Source organism: Schistocerca cancellata, chromosome 1 (assembly GCF_023864275.1).
Source record: "Schistocerca cancellata isolate TAMUIC-IGC-003103 chromosome 1, iqSchCanc2.1, whole genome shotgun sequence".
Lineage (NCBI taxonomy): Eukaryota > Metazoa > Arthropoda > Insecta > Orthoptera > Acrididae > Schistocerca > Schistocerca cancellata.
In genome coordinates, this window is record NC_064626.1 from 1,004,848,449 (window position 1) to 1,004,862,637 (window position 14,189).

Sequence of the window (14,189 nt, forward strand, 5' to 3'; positions counted from 1 at the left end):
CAAATTCTGAAGGTGGCAGGGGTGAAATACAGGGAGCGAAAGGCTATTTACAATTTGTACAGAAACCAGATGGCAGTTATAAGAGTCGAGGGACATGAAAGGGAAGCAGTGGTTGGGAAGGGAGTAAGACAGGGTTGTAGCCTCTCCCCGATGTTATTCAATCTGTATATTGAGCAAGCAGTAAAGGAAACAAAAGAAAAATTCGAAGTAGGTATTAAAATCCATGGAGAAGAAATAAAAACGTTGAGGTTCGCCGATGACATTGTAATTCTGTCGGAGACAGCAATGGACTTGGAAGAGCAGTTGAACGGAATGGATGGTGTCTTGAAGGGAGGATATAAGATGAACATCAACAAAAGCAAAACGAGGATAATGGAATGTAGTCGAATTAAGTCGGATGATGTTGAGGGTATTAGATTAGGAAATGAGACACTTAAAGTAGTAAAGGAGGTTTGCTATTTGGGGAGCAAAATAACTGATGATGGTCGAAGTAGAGAGGATATAAAATGTAGACTGGCAATGGCAAGGAAAGCGTTTCTAAAGAAGAGAAATTTGTTAACATCGAGTATAGATTTAAGCGTCAGGAAGTCATTTCTGAAAGTATTTGTATGGAGTGTAGCCATGTATGGAAGTGAAACATGGACAGTAAATAGTTTGGACAAGAAGAGAATAGAAGCTTTCGAAATGTGGTGCTACAGAAGAATGCTGAAGATTAGATGGGTAGATCACATAACTAATGAGGAAGTATTGAATAGGATTGGGGAAAAGAGAAGTTTGTGGCACAACTTGACCAGAAGAAGGGATCGGTTGGTAGGACATGTTCTGAGGCATCAAGGGATCACCAATTTAGTATTGGAGGGCAGCGTGGAGGGTAAAAATCGTAGGGGGAGACCTAGAGATGAATACACTAAGCAGATTCAGAAGGATGTAGGTTGCAGTAGGTACTGGGAGATGAAGAAGCTTGCACAGGATAGAGTAGCATGGAGAGCTGCATCAAACCAGTCTCAGGACTGAAGACCACAACAACAACAACTCTTTGGCAATAACCACTCGGTTAGTTCACATTTATTATGAATCTGTCACCCAGCACAAAGCCCTAAGTTATTGGAAAAAAGTGCAGGTAACTCCTGTGTATAAGAAGGATAAATGAATGGACCTACAAAATTACAAGCCAATATCCTTAGTGACGGTTTGCTGCAGACTTCTTGAGAATATTCAGAGTTCGAATATAATAAATTTCTTCAATGTAGAAAAGTTTCTACCCACAAATCAGCACAGATTTAGAAAGCACTCCTCATGTGAACCTCTTCTTACTCTTTTCTCACATGATATCCTGAGCCCTATGGATCAAGAGTAGCTGATAGATGCCATACACTTAGATTTACAGAGACTGTTTGACACGATGACCCACTGCAGACTGTTAACGAAGGTCTGAGCGTACAGAATATATTAACAGATATGTGAGTGGCTCACAGAATTTTTAAGTGATACAAACCAGTATGTTGTTCTTGATGGCGAATGTTCATCAGAGACAAGAGTATTGTCGGGAGTGTGCCAGGGAAGCACGATTGGAATGCTACGGCTCTCTACGCACATAAATGATCTGACAGACACGGTGAATGGTTGTCTGCAATTCTTTGCTGATGAGACTTTAGCGTACGGGAAAGTGTGTTCATTGGGTGACTACTGGAGGATATAGGATGACTTAGACAAAATGAAAATCACTCAGAAACTCCAGTCTGTGAAGAGACAATTTTAGTTAAGATTTTTTTCTGAACTCTGTTCATAATTCCTCTTCTCTCTGGCACTTGTGCCTCTCCCGATCCAGGAACTGTAACATCTGATGATCCCTTCCATCACCTACACATCCTCCACTTATATTTATGATATCCAATATGTCACTTTCTACTTACAGAAAAAAAATCTGACATGCTACCAATTTTAATAATCTGTTTCCAGTTGTGCGCACACTGGCTCTTATACAACTGTTCATTTCAAGAAAGTGATTGCAGGTGCTCTTGTCCTGCCCCACAGTGTTACATATCATCTCAAGAACTGTTAAACAATGAGGAAACTGGGATGGAATTACAGTATGGTTAATGTCTATGAAAGTTGTTGCAATGAGTCAAAGCAATAAAATCTTAATGGGTTTCTTGCTGCAGAAGATTGCAGAATGAGTGTGGTATTTAGGAAAGAGTACTCTCCCTTTGCAGATGATGGAATGAGATAGAAAAGTCACATGCACACTGTGATCTTAAGCAAGAAACCAGTGAAGCTGTTATTGCAATATGAATTAGAACAGGTTGCTACTCACCCATTAGAGGTGGTGTTGAGCATGGACAGACAATTTTGAAAGTAGACTGCTGAATGTTTCTTAGCTATTGGACAATGTCCTTCAACAGATGAAGGGAAAAACAAACACACACACACACACACACACACACACACACACAGACACACACACGTGCGCTAATTCATACCTGTACAACTGTGTCCCAAGTTTTTTAAATGAATAATCATTATCAAACTTTAATTCAAGTTGATAGCCGATTTACTGAATGATGATTTGCTCAGGAAGTATGTAAATATGACAAAAATGAACACACGTAATAAAACACTGTGGAGCTTTATTGGTCTAGCACTGTGTTTCCACAAAAGTAAAATAAACTAAACAAAAAAATTATTTGTATCAGAGTTTGCAAAGCTTCCTATTTCAAAAAACCTTTCTCTCTCTTTGGAGTAATTTGGCAGTGAGCAGAGTGTCTCTTAGTGTCAGGTGCCTAAAATTTAATTTATGGGAGACAAGACATAATGAAAATATAAAACAAATATTCACCCTTTTATGCTATTTTATTATCGAGAAGTGCAGCAAGTTGCTGATTATCCAGGTGTCGATTGTCGAGTCTGTAAGTTACCCATGCATATTTTGGTGATTTTGGATGCTATAAGTCTTCTGTTATAATTATAATGAATATTTGCATTTAGAACATACTATTATATAAGTGACATTTTACCACATAAATGACACAATGAAATACTCTAATATAGAGTATGCAGGACAAAATTTGTTTCACTTTCCCAATGTTTTTACTCTCCAGAAAGTGGGAAACATCACCATGAAAAAAGTGAATGAAAAACAAACAGAAAAAAATAGATTACTTCCTGGAAGTGAATGGTAAGCAAATGATGCTAAATACATTGTGTTTTAGGTGTAATTTTGTAAATAAATTGTTGTTTCTGGTGAGTAATGCCAAAGTAAAGCAGTGAACGTTCAAATGTACCATATAGTATGTTTTGTACATACAATAAATAGCAGTTTCTGGCAAAACACGTATTTAGGATTATACATGTTTTCTGATTGTCTGTGCAGTCTCAGATCCGCATCAACCCAGATAATCGGAAGATTTTTGTAATTTATTAGCACTTTTCAGAGTTACAAATTGAATGTAGTTGCAAGCTATAGTACTATACCACCAAAATTAGCTACAAAGTAACATTAAGCTACAAAATGGTTAATTTACCTCTTGATACTCAGCCAGTTCTTCCTTGAGGTCATCAAGTTCCTCCTTTTCAACGAGCAACTTCTTCTTTTCTTTTCCAATGCTGTCTAAAGCATCTTCTAGCTTCTCAAAGTCAATGGAACTCAGTTCCTAAGTAACAAGACAAATATTTTAAATTAAGTACAGGATTTAAATCTGACTGCAGAGGGAAACCAATAGTTGAAGTCCCTTCCTCTGGCAAACATAACAGAACAAAAAGACAACAACCAGAGTAAAGGAAAGTAAACATATGGATATATACCACTAAGACCTGAAATTATAACTTCTTCAACTGGAAAAATGAAGTTAACATTAATTGTGTCTAAAGTTTGTGAACAGCCTGTGCAAATAAGAAGGTGAATGGTAGTAAATCCATCCCGGATTTACCAGTGTTTGATTTAGTATATATACACTGAGTTCAATACAGCCTTATAACACCTAGTATGATGTATAGAGCCATGCATCAGATTGTTTCAAGTCTGTCTAAAACCTTTTAAATTCCATGAATAGAGAGATAGTCGCAATAGTGAGTAGCAGTATTCAAGCCAGTATCTAGAGAGAAGTTGCTCAGACTCTAGAATAATTCATTACACGCGAGCACAAAATATTTTTCACATGTCAAAAACAAATTAACAGCAGTACTGGTGGTTTCTATCTTTGTGCATTTAGCAATCATTTTCCAAACAAATCTGAGCAGCAGGAACACGTTTCCAATCACATGGAATACTCTGTTGCTCCAACATGTTTTGACAAACTAATGTTGGACGAGTAAGTAGAGCAAAAATCAAACAGTTGTATTTCAATCAGTCCTTATTTATTTTTCTTTAAGCTACCTGTTTCTGCACTTCACTGGTGCCATCCTCAGGCCCCTATGCACGCTGAACAGATGTTCTACAGGGCTTGGTGCAATACAACAGGAGTCACCAAATAAATCTGGATTCCGTGAATATTTTTCTGAAGTGAGTTACCCCAACAATTCGACAACAAATGTTAGAAGACGTTCCAGTTTAGCAAGGATCCCATTACTGCCATCAAGCAATTTTTATTGCTTTTGAACTCTTATCACATATAAAGTTTGTAATTTATATATAATCTACAATTAAGAATACGGACCTTAAAATACAATTCTGAAAAATAAAATTCACTTTTTCTTTTCTTTATGTGTTTTTTTTCTATTAATATGGTTAACAGCAGTCTAGAGAGATTATTTCAGACTTAACACATTGCACATATTATTATCGCATTTGAAAATAAACTATGAGCCAAAACATTAAGGCCATATGCTTAATAGTGTGTTGGTCCATCTTTGGAAAGTAATACAGCAGTGATTCTGTGTGGCATGGATTCAACAAGTCAATGGTGCATTTCTGGAGGTATGCGGCACCAGATATTTATGCAGAGGTCATGCAACTCCTGTTAATTACAGGTCAATTATTTGTGGCCATGGAGCTTGTGACCAGTAGCAACTGACATGTTACATCAGGTTCAGATCAAGCAAATTTTGTGGCCACAACTTCAGCAAGGGTTCACTATTACATTCCTTGAAACACAGCAACACAGTGCCTAATAATTTTTTCGCATAACAATGTACGGAAAGTTCTGATTGAGAATTATGTATTATTTAGGAATAAAGGAGACAACTCACCCAAAGGCAGAAGCGCTGTGTCATCAATAGGTACATAATCAACAGGTACAGAGCTTTGGTAGGTTTCGGAATGACTGCGCGCAACATAGGGAGATAGGTGTGTGCATGTGAGTGAGCGAGCTTCAAGCTTGAAAACGGAAGTTTATTCTGAACCTTTTGGTTGTTTACCTATCGACGACATAGCACTTTAGCATTTCACTATTTTTTTGCGTAGTTGATTCTGTAATCATAATGTAATTGTAAAACAATTTCTGTCACAATTACCTTTTACTAGTTATTAGTGTTGTCATATAATTAAATGTCGAAGAATTAAAACACAGTCATGCAGAAGTAGTTGGCAGAGAGGGTTGCTAGTGACAAGTGGTCATGTGCAGATGCAGAAGGAATAAACTGCAAGATCTTTAATATGTGGCCAGGTATATTACGTGGCTTTGCCATACATTGTTGATGAATAATTTCTTACCTCGCACCAGCAGAAACTCATCGAAGTACGATCCAACCATTTCATCTTTAGATTTACAAGGCTAGCTAGTATAGTAGGTCTTCTTAACTGAATAACAGTGTTTAATGCAGCAATTGTTATAGTGTAAATGAACTTTACCTCAATCATTTATCTAATAGGGTCCTATACTATCACCATTATTCACTCCTAGAATACCACAAGTGAAAGAACAGTAAAGTATTGAAAGTGAAGAGCTTATTTACTTTCAATACCTAAGATAAAAAAGCGCAACTTGCAAAACTGAGAACTGTCTAAAGCTGTCATTTAACTGTGCTGAATTTTGCTACTTGGTAGAACAACACATTAAAGAATAATGGTTAAGAGTAAAACGCTAATTTAAAAGAATGTTGATACGATATTACTTCAGAATAATACATTTCAAGTTTTGTGTGCACTGTGAACTCTGTCCACATTTGCAAATTACTGTCCACATTTGCAAATTACGTAACAGTGTTATGCAAAATTACTCATTCTTTGCTAAATGAAAGACTATGAATTACCCAACAACTATTTATGAATATTTGCATTTCTAAAATTAGTAACAGTTAGCACTACAGTGAGTAAAACAACACTAATCATTACAGGAACTGTTTTGCAAACAATTAACTTTTATGTACAAGTGTTTAGTACAAATTATTTTGCTGGCTTCTCTGATTAAGTCATGGTATTAACATGTTTTTAAATCTGAGCTTCAGCCAGTGCTTTTGGTCCCATTCTTGTCTAATTACAATTCAGTGATTAGTTTAAAAAATTTTGCTCACATAGTGAGCTGGCAAACATTCTTATGTAATTTGCTATCCAAAATTATAACAGATTCGGTTTGTTTATTTCAAAATTCATTAAATATTTCTTATTTTTATCTTCTTTTGTCAAAATATCTTTCAATCATTATCATGTGAAATTAGTCACATGATAACAATTCAGCTAGAACTGTATCTGCACTTATCTGGATATTTGTATTTCTTCGGAATAGATGCCTTTCCCAAACCACAGAGAATATTAGTAGCACACGTAATTTAGAAATTCTCACTAACTGGAAGTATAGGTCTGTTATATTCTCAAGTCACTGTAGATTGATTCTGGCCTTGGGACACATACAGTTATCCTGCTCCAATATGCCATTGCTGTTGGGGCAGACATCAAGCATGAAGGGATGCAGGTAGTCTGCAATAATGTTCATATGTGCTTCATTACTACCACAGAGCTCATGGAAGTACAGGCGAATATTTTCTATAGTATAACCTGCTCACTATAGTCTATGGGTAATACCTGTGAGTAATAATCAAAACTGTCCTGGGTTCCAGCTTAGATCCAACCGCTACTTAAATTTTTCATAATATCATTAGCAATGACAGCTGAATTTTTCCAGTATAAGGAGTGACCCTTGTTCTGACAAGTACTATCAAAGAGGAAAGAAGAGTGGAAGAGGCTCATGGCACCCCCTTATCCTTGGGGTGCGAAACTCATCCTGTAAGATGTAAAAAACAGCAATGATCAATGGCATGAGGATGCAGAAGGCGATGGAAACCACAGCATTACAGACAATGTGAACCATAGGAAATGTGGCTTGTGCTCAAGAAAGTGTCATGATCTCTCCATTAGCAACAGAGTCCAGAGTAGCCCCCTATTCAGATTTCTAGGAGGAGACTGTCAATGGGGGGATGTCCACATGAAAAAGTCTGAGAAAAAAAAAATCAACAAAATAGTAACATTCTATGAGTCAGAGTGTGAAATGTCTGACTTCTGAATGTGGTAGGAAAATTGGAAAATCTGGAAAGGGAAATGCGAAGACTCATTCTACATACAGTAGGGAATGGTGAAGTGGAATGGAAAGAAGATATGAATTACTGATCAGATGATTACAGGATAATATCTACAGCAATAGCAAATTGTATAATTGGAGTAGCATTTGTTATGAATAGGAAGGTACGGCTAAGAGAGAGAGCTATCTCTCTGAAAAATTTCATGACAGAAATGGTCCATTAGCATTGACAGTAATTCCAACAACATTAGTTCAGGTTTACTTGCTGATATTAAAAGCTGAAGATGAAAGGATAGAGAATGTTATGCAGCTGTTGACCACGTAATTCGGTGTGTAGAAGGTAGACAAAAATCTCAATCATGGGTAATTGGAGCACAATAGTAGAAGAAGGAACAGAAGATAGGGTTCCAGGAGAATATAGGCTTGGAAGTACGAATGAGAGAGGAGAAAGACTAATACAGTTCTGCAGTAAACTTCAATTGGTAACAGCAAGTAGACTGTTCAAATATCACAAGCAGGGGTGACATACTTGGAAAAGGAAAGTCTCCACAAAGGAAGGTACCACCCGGAGTACATCATGTTCAAATCAAGATCCATAAATCATATACTGGATTGCAAAGTGTACCTAGGAGCAGATACAGACTTAGACCAAAATTTAGTAATGATGAAGAGAAGGCTGAAGTCTAAGAGAATCGTCAGGAAGAATAACCATGGAAAAAATTGGGATACTGAAGTAGTACTGGGAAATGATGGGGATATGTTTGAAGTTCTCTAAGGTTGTAGATAGTATGATAATGAATACCATAGTAGGGGGTTAACATGAAGAACACCGAGATCTCTGAAAAGGGCAAACATAGAAGTTGAACAGTCAGTTTAGTGCAAGAAAGATAATTATGAAGACACCTTGGATAACAGAAGTAAAACTGCAACTCATCACTGAAAAAAATAAATACAAAAAAATGCTCACAAAAACAGGGATATGGTAATAAATGTCATTTAGGAATGAGATAAGTAGATACAAAGTGCAGGGAAACTAAGGCTGCAGAAAGTTCGGGGGACAGAGGGAGGGAGACAGAGTGTTTGAGGGTTGGGGGGGTGGGTGGGTGGGTAGAGAGAGAGAGAGAGAGAGAGAGAGAGAGAGAGAGAGAGAGAGAGGGGGGGGGGAGTTCGGGGGGGGAGAGTTCGGGGGGGGGGGAGAGTTCGGGGAGGGAGAGTTCGGGGGGGGGAGAGTTCGGGGGGAGGGAGAGTTCGGGGGGAGGGAGAGTTCGGGGGGGGGGGGAGAGTTCGGGGGGAGGGAGAGTTTCGGGGGGGGGGAGAGTTTCGGGGGGGGAGAGTTTCGGGGGGGGAGAGAGTTTCGGGGGGGGGAGAGTTTCGGGGGGGGGGAGAGTTTCGGGGGGGGGGGAGAGTTTCGGGGGGGGAGTTTCGGGGGGGGGGGGGAGTTTCGGGGGGGGGAGAGTTTCGGGGGGGGAGAGTTTCGGGGGGGGGGGGAGTTTCGGGGGGGGGGGGGGGGAGAGTTTCGGGGGGGGGGGAGTTTCGGGGGGGGGAGAGTTTCGGGGGGGGAGAGTTTCGGGGGGGGGGGAGAGTTTCGGGGGGGGGAGAGTTTTGGGGGGGGGGAGAGTTTTGGGGGGGGGAGAGTTTCGGGGGGGGGAGAGTTTCGAGGGGGGGGAGTTTCGGGGGGGGGAGTTTCGGGGGGGGGGGAGTTTCGGGGGGGGGGGGGGAGGGGGGAGTTTCGGGGGGGGGAGGGGGGAGTTTCGGGGGGGAGGGGGGAGTTTCGGGGGGGGAGGGGGGAGTTTCGGGGGGGGGGAGGGGGGGAGAGTTTCGGGGGGAGGGGGGGAGAGTTTCGGGGGGGAGAGTTTCGGGGGGGAGTTTCGGGGGGGGGGAGAGTTTCGGGGGGGGGGGGGAGTTCGGGGGGGAGTTCGGGGGGGGGAGTTCGGGGGGGGGAGTTCGGGGGGGGAGTTCGGGGGGGAGTTCGGGGGGGGAGTTCGGGGGGGGAGTTCGGGGGGGAGTTCGGGGGGGGAGTTCGGGGGGGGAGTTCGGGGGGCAGTTCGGGGGGGCAGTTCGGGGGGGGGCAGTTCGGGGGGGGGCAGTTCGGGGGGGGAGAGTTTGGGGGGGGTTCGGGGGGGGGGGGGGGTTTGGGGGGGAGGTTCGGGGGGGGAGGTTCGGGGGGGGAGGTTCGGGGGGGGAGAGTTCGGGGGGGGAGAGTTCGGGGGGGGAGAGTTTGGGGGGGGGGAGAGTTCGGGGGGGAGAGTTCGGGGGGGAGAGTTCGGGGGGGAGAGTTCGGGGGGGAGAGTTCGGGGGGGAGAGTTCGGGAGGGAGAGTTCGGGAGGGAGAGTTCGGGGGGGAGAGTTCGGGGGGGGAGTTCGGGGGGGGGAGTTCGGGGGGGGGAGTTCGGGGGGGGGAGTTCGGGGGGGGAGTTCGGGGGGGGGGAGTTCGGGGGGGGGAGTTCGGGGGGGGGAGTTCGGGGGGGAGTTCGGGGGGGGGGGAGTTCGGGGGGGGAGTTCGGGGGGGGAGTTCGGGGGGGGGAGAGTTCGGGGGGGGAGAGTTTGGGGGGGGGGAGAGTTCGGGGGGGGGAGAGTTCGGGGGGGGGGAGAGTTCGGGGGGGGGGAGAGTTCGGGGGGGGGGGAGAGTTTGGGGGGGAGTTCGGGGGGGGGGGGGGAGAGTTCGGGGGGGGGAGTTCGGGGGGGGGAGAGTTCGGGGGGGGAGAGTTCGGGGGGGAGAGAGTTCGGGGGGGAGAGAGTTCGGGGGGGAGAGAGTTCGGGGGGGAGAGAGTTCGGGGGGGAGAGAGTTCGGGGGGGAGAGAGTTCGGGGGGGAGAGAGTTCGGGGGGGAGAGTTCGGGGGGAGAGTTCGGGGGGGGAGAGTTCGGGGGGGGAGAGTTCGGGGGGGGGAGAGTTCGGGGGGGGGAGAGTTTGGGGGGGGAGTTCGGGGGGGGAGAGTTTGGGGGGGAGAGTTCGGGGGGGGGGAGTTCGGGGGGGGAGAGTTCGGGGGGGGAGAGTTCGGGGGGGGGAGAGTTCGGGGGGGGGAGAGTTCGGGGGGGGAGAGTTCGGGGGAGGGAGAGTTTGGGGGGGGGAGAGTTTGGGGGGGGAGTTCGGGGGGGGAGAGTTCGGGGGGGGGAGAGTTCGGGGGGGGGAGAGTTCGGGGGGGGGAGAGTTCGGGGGGGGAGAGTTCGGGGGGGGGGAGAGTTCGGGGGGGAGAGAGTTCGGGGGGGAGAGTTCGGGGGGAGAGTTCGGGGGGAGAGTTCGGGGGGAGAGTTCGGGGGGGGAGAGTTCGGGGGGGGGAGGTTTGGGGGGGGGAGTTCGGGGGGGAGTTGGGGGGGGAGAGTTCGGGGGGGGGAGTTCGGGGGGGGGAGAGTTCGGGGGGGGGGAGAGTTCGGGGGGGGAGAGTTCGGGGGGGGGGAGAGTTCGGGGGGGGAGAGTTCGGGGGGGGAGAGTTCGGGGGGGGGAGAGTTCGGGGGGGGGAGAGTTCGGGGGGGAGAGTTCGGGGGGGAGAGTTCGGGGGGGAGAGTTCGGGGGGGGAGAGTTCGGGGGGGGAGAGTTGGGGGGGGGGAGAGTTCGGGGGGGGGGGAGAGTTCGGGGGGGGGGAGAGTTCGGGGGGGAGAGTTCGGGGGGGGGAGAGTTCGGGGGGGGGGAGAGTTCGGGGGGGGGGAGAGTTCGGGGGGGAGAGTTCGGGGGGGAGAGTTCGGGGGGGAGAGTTCGGGGGGGAGAGTTCGGGGGGGAGAGTTCGGGGGGGGGAGAGTTCGGGGGGGGGAGAGTTCGGGGGGGGGAGAGTTCGGGGGGGGAGAGTTCGGGGGGGGGGAGAGATCGGGGGGGGAGAGTTCGGGGAGGGAGAGATCGGGGGGGGGGGGAGAGATCGGGGGGGGGGAGAGATCGGGGGGGGGGAGTTCGGGGGGGGAGAGTTCGGGGGGGGGAGAGTTCGGGGGGGAGAGTTCGGGGGGGGGAGAGTTCGGGGGGGGGAGAGTTCGGGGGGGGGAGAGTTCGGGGGGGAGAGTTCGGGGGGGAGAGTTCGGGGGGGGAGAGTTCGGGGGGGGGAGAGTTCGGGGGGGGAGAGTTCGGGGGGGGGGGAGAGTTCGGGGGGGGGAGAGTTCGGGGGGGGGAGAGTTCGGGGGGGGAGAGTTCGGGGGGAGAGTTCGGGGGGGAGAGATCGGGGGGGGGGGAGAGTTCGGGGGGGGAGAGTTCGGGGGGGGGGAGAGTTCGGGGGGGGAGAGTTCGGGGGGGGAGAGTTCGGGGGGGGGAGAGTTCGGGGGGGGAGAGTTCGGGGGGGGGGGGAGAGTTCGGGGGGGGAGAGTTCGGGGGGGGGGGAGAGTTTCGGGGGGGGGGGGAGAGTTCGGGGGGGAGAGTTCGGGGGGGGGGGAGAGTTCGGGGGGGGGGAGAGTTCGGGGGGGGGGAGAGTTCGGGGGGGGGAGAGTTCGGGGGGGGGGGAGAGTTCGGGGGGGAGAGTTCGGGGGGGAGAGTTCGGGGGGGAGAGTTCGGGGGGGAGAGTTCGGGGGGGGAGAGTTCGGGGGGGGAGAGTTCGGGGGGGGAGAGTTCGGGGGGGGGGTAGAGTTCGGGGGGGGGTAGAGTTCGGGTGGGGGAGAGTTCGGGTGGGGGAGAGTTTGGGGGGAGAGAGAGAGAGAGAGAGAGTTCGGGGGGGGGAGAGAGAGAGAGAGAGAGAGAGAGAGAGAGAGAGAGAGTTTGGGGGAGAGAGAGAGAGAGATGGGGTAGCCAGTGAGAGGAGTGGAGTAGGGGTGCTTCAAGAGTAGATTGGGGCAAGTCTTGCTCCTTGATCAGGCACAGGGATATGATGCTTGTGGCAATGAATTGGGAGTGTGAACAGCATACAGAAGGACTTGGATGTTGTGTATGTTTGATGTGCAAAGAAACCCATTTTAGGAGGAGTGGGAAGTACCTTGGGTAGGACATCCCTCATTTCAGGGAAAAGTGAGAGATACTCAAAATCCTGAAGAAGGATGTAATTCAGTTGTTCCAGTCCAGGATGATAATGCATGCTGAGGGAGGAGGCACTCCTTTGCAGCCAATTCTTGGAGGTGGTGGAAGGACTGGGTGAGTGTGACAATACGGTCTGGGCAATCTGCTTGTGGACTAGGTTTGGGGAATTGGCTGTCCATGCAGGCCTTCAGAATACTGGACAATGAAGTTCCCACCACTGCAGATACGTTGTCTGTGGGCAGCTAGCCTGTATGGGAGGAAAATTTTTGGTGTGGGGAAAAATGGTAGCTATTGAAATGCAGATACTGTTGTTGGTTAGGGGGTTTATTGTGGACTCCTTTGCGCGCGCATGTGTGTGTGTGTGTGTGTGTGTGTGTGTGTGTGTGTGTGTGTGTGTGTCCACTAGCTCATCAAAGGATTGCTCTGAAAGCTAGTAGTTTTCTTTTTGTGTGTGCCTATTAATAATTCAATGCTTCTGCTTTAAATGGAGTGGTCTCCTTTGATCCAGATGTACCAGGTATCAAAAAGTTAGTATAAATTTGAAAACTTAATAAACCATGAAATAATGTAGATAGAGAGGTACAAATTGACACACATGCTCGGAATGACATGGGATTTTACTAGAACAAACAAAAAGTATTGCTAGATGCATGAAAGATCTCTTGTGCCTGTAGTTTGGTGATCGTGTGCTCAGCCGCCACTTTCGTCATGCTTGGCCTCCCAGGTCCCCAGACCTCAGTCCATGCGATTATTGGTTTTGGGGTTAACTGAAGTCGCAAGTGTATCGTGATCGACCGACATCTCTAGGGATGCTGAAGGACAACATCCGACCCCAATGCCTCACCATAACTCCAGACATGCTTTACAGTGATGTTCACAACGTTATTCCTTGACTACAGCTATTGTTGAGGAATGATGGTGGACATATTGAGCATTTCCTGTAAAGAACTTCATCTTTGCTTTGTCTTACTTTGTTTTGTTATGCTAATTATTGCTATTTTGATCACATGAAGCGCCATCTATCAGAAATTTTTTGAACTTTTTTATTTATTTTTTGTTCTAATAAAACCCCATGCAATTCCAAGCATGTGTGTCAATTTGTACATCTCTATAAGAACTTTCCTACAACATTCATACCATTCGGAAGTTTTAGTAAATTTTCCTTGTCATGTAAAGAATGGGTGTGCATTTATTAAATAAAATAAATGTCTATCTACTTACAGCACCCTTCTAAACTTCTATTTGCTAATGTTATATTTACATTAATAAATGGAACTACGACATTTTACACTCACTTCTTTCTTCAATCCTTCTTTTGTGCAGACATCAACAGCAGGGATCTCAATGACACCCGTGTCACATGTCATAACAGGAGCTTTGTCACAAATTTCTTCCGTTTCTTTCTGCAAGGAAAAAAAAAAAAAAAACTTGCTATTCATTTACTATGCCAAACAAGGAATAATGTAGAAAGTACATTTTAAAAAATGTGGGACTGCTAAAGCTGGACTTATTTACAAGCAAAGCACACATAGGACCAACCAATTCAATATCGAAGTATAACTAACTCTCATTTTTTTCTTTTAGAATTAGAAAAAGTTGTAGCTGACGCAATTTTCTATGTTGGTCCTGAAATTTCTTCACATAATTGATTAGGTTCTAAGATACAAATAGAACTGGCAACATAGTTGTTATCCTGGGAAAATAGACCATAATATGGAAATTCCATTAGCTTCCATTTGTATCAAACCATGTATTTCTGTGAGCATTACCAATCTGGCTCCCAAACCAACATCCTCTGCCTTTCCCCCTTCTTAAAAT

At 46.5% G+C, this 14,189-nt stretch overlaps 1 protein-coding gene across 4 annotated transcripts in view; it reads right to left on the reverse strand.

The window, feature by feature from the left end:
* Positions 1–14,189, reverse strand: part of LOC126088998 (mitochondrial proton/calcium exchanger protein) — a 142,639-nt gene that overhangs the window by 6,923 nt on the left and 121,527 nt on the right. The window contains exons 8-9 of one of the 4 annotated variants that reach the window (XM_049906876.1): positions 13,667–13,774; positions 3,522–3,650 (exon numbers count right to left, since the gene is read on the reverse strand). The exons of 2 other annotated variants lie outside the window; for them this stretch is intronic. In XM_049906876.1, the coding sequence (XP_049762833.1) occupies positions 3,522–3,650; positions 13,667–13,774 (237 nt within the window). The remainder of the gene's footprint in view (positions 1–3,521; positions 3,651–13,666; positions 13,775–14,189) is intronic. One more of the 4 variants, XM_049906880.1, reaches the window with a different exon arrangement.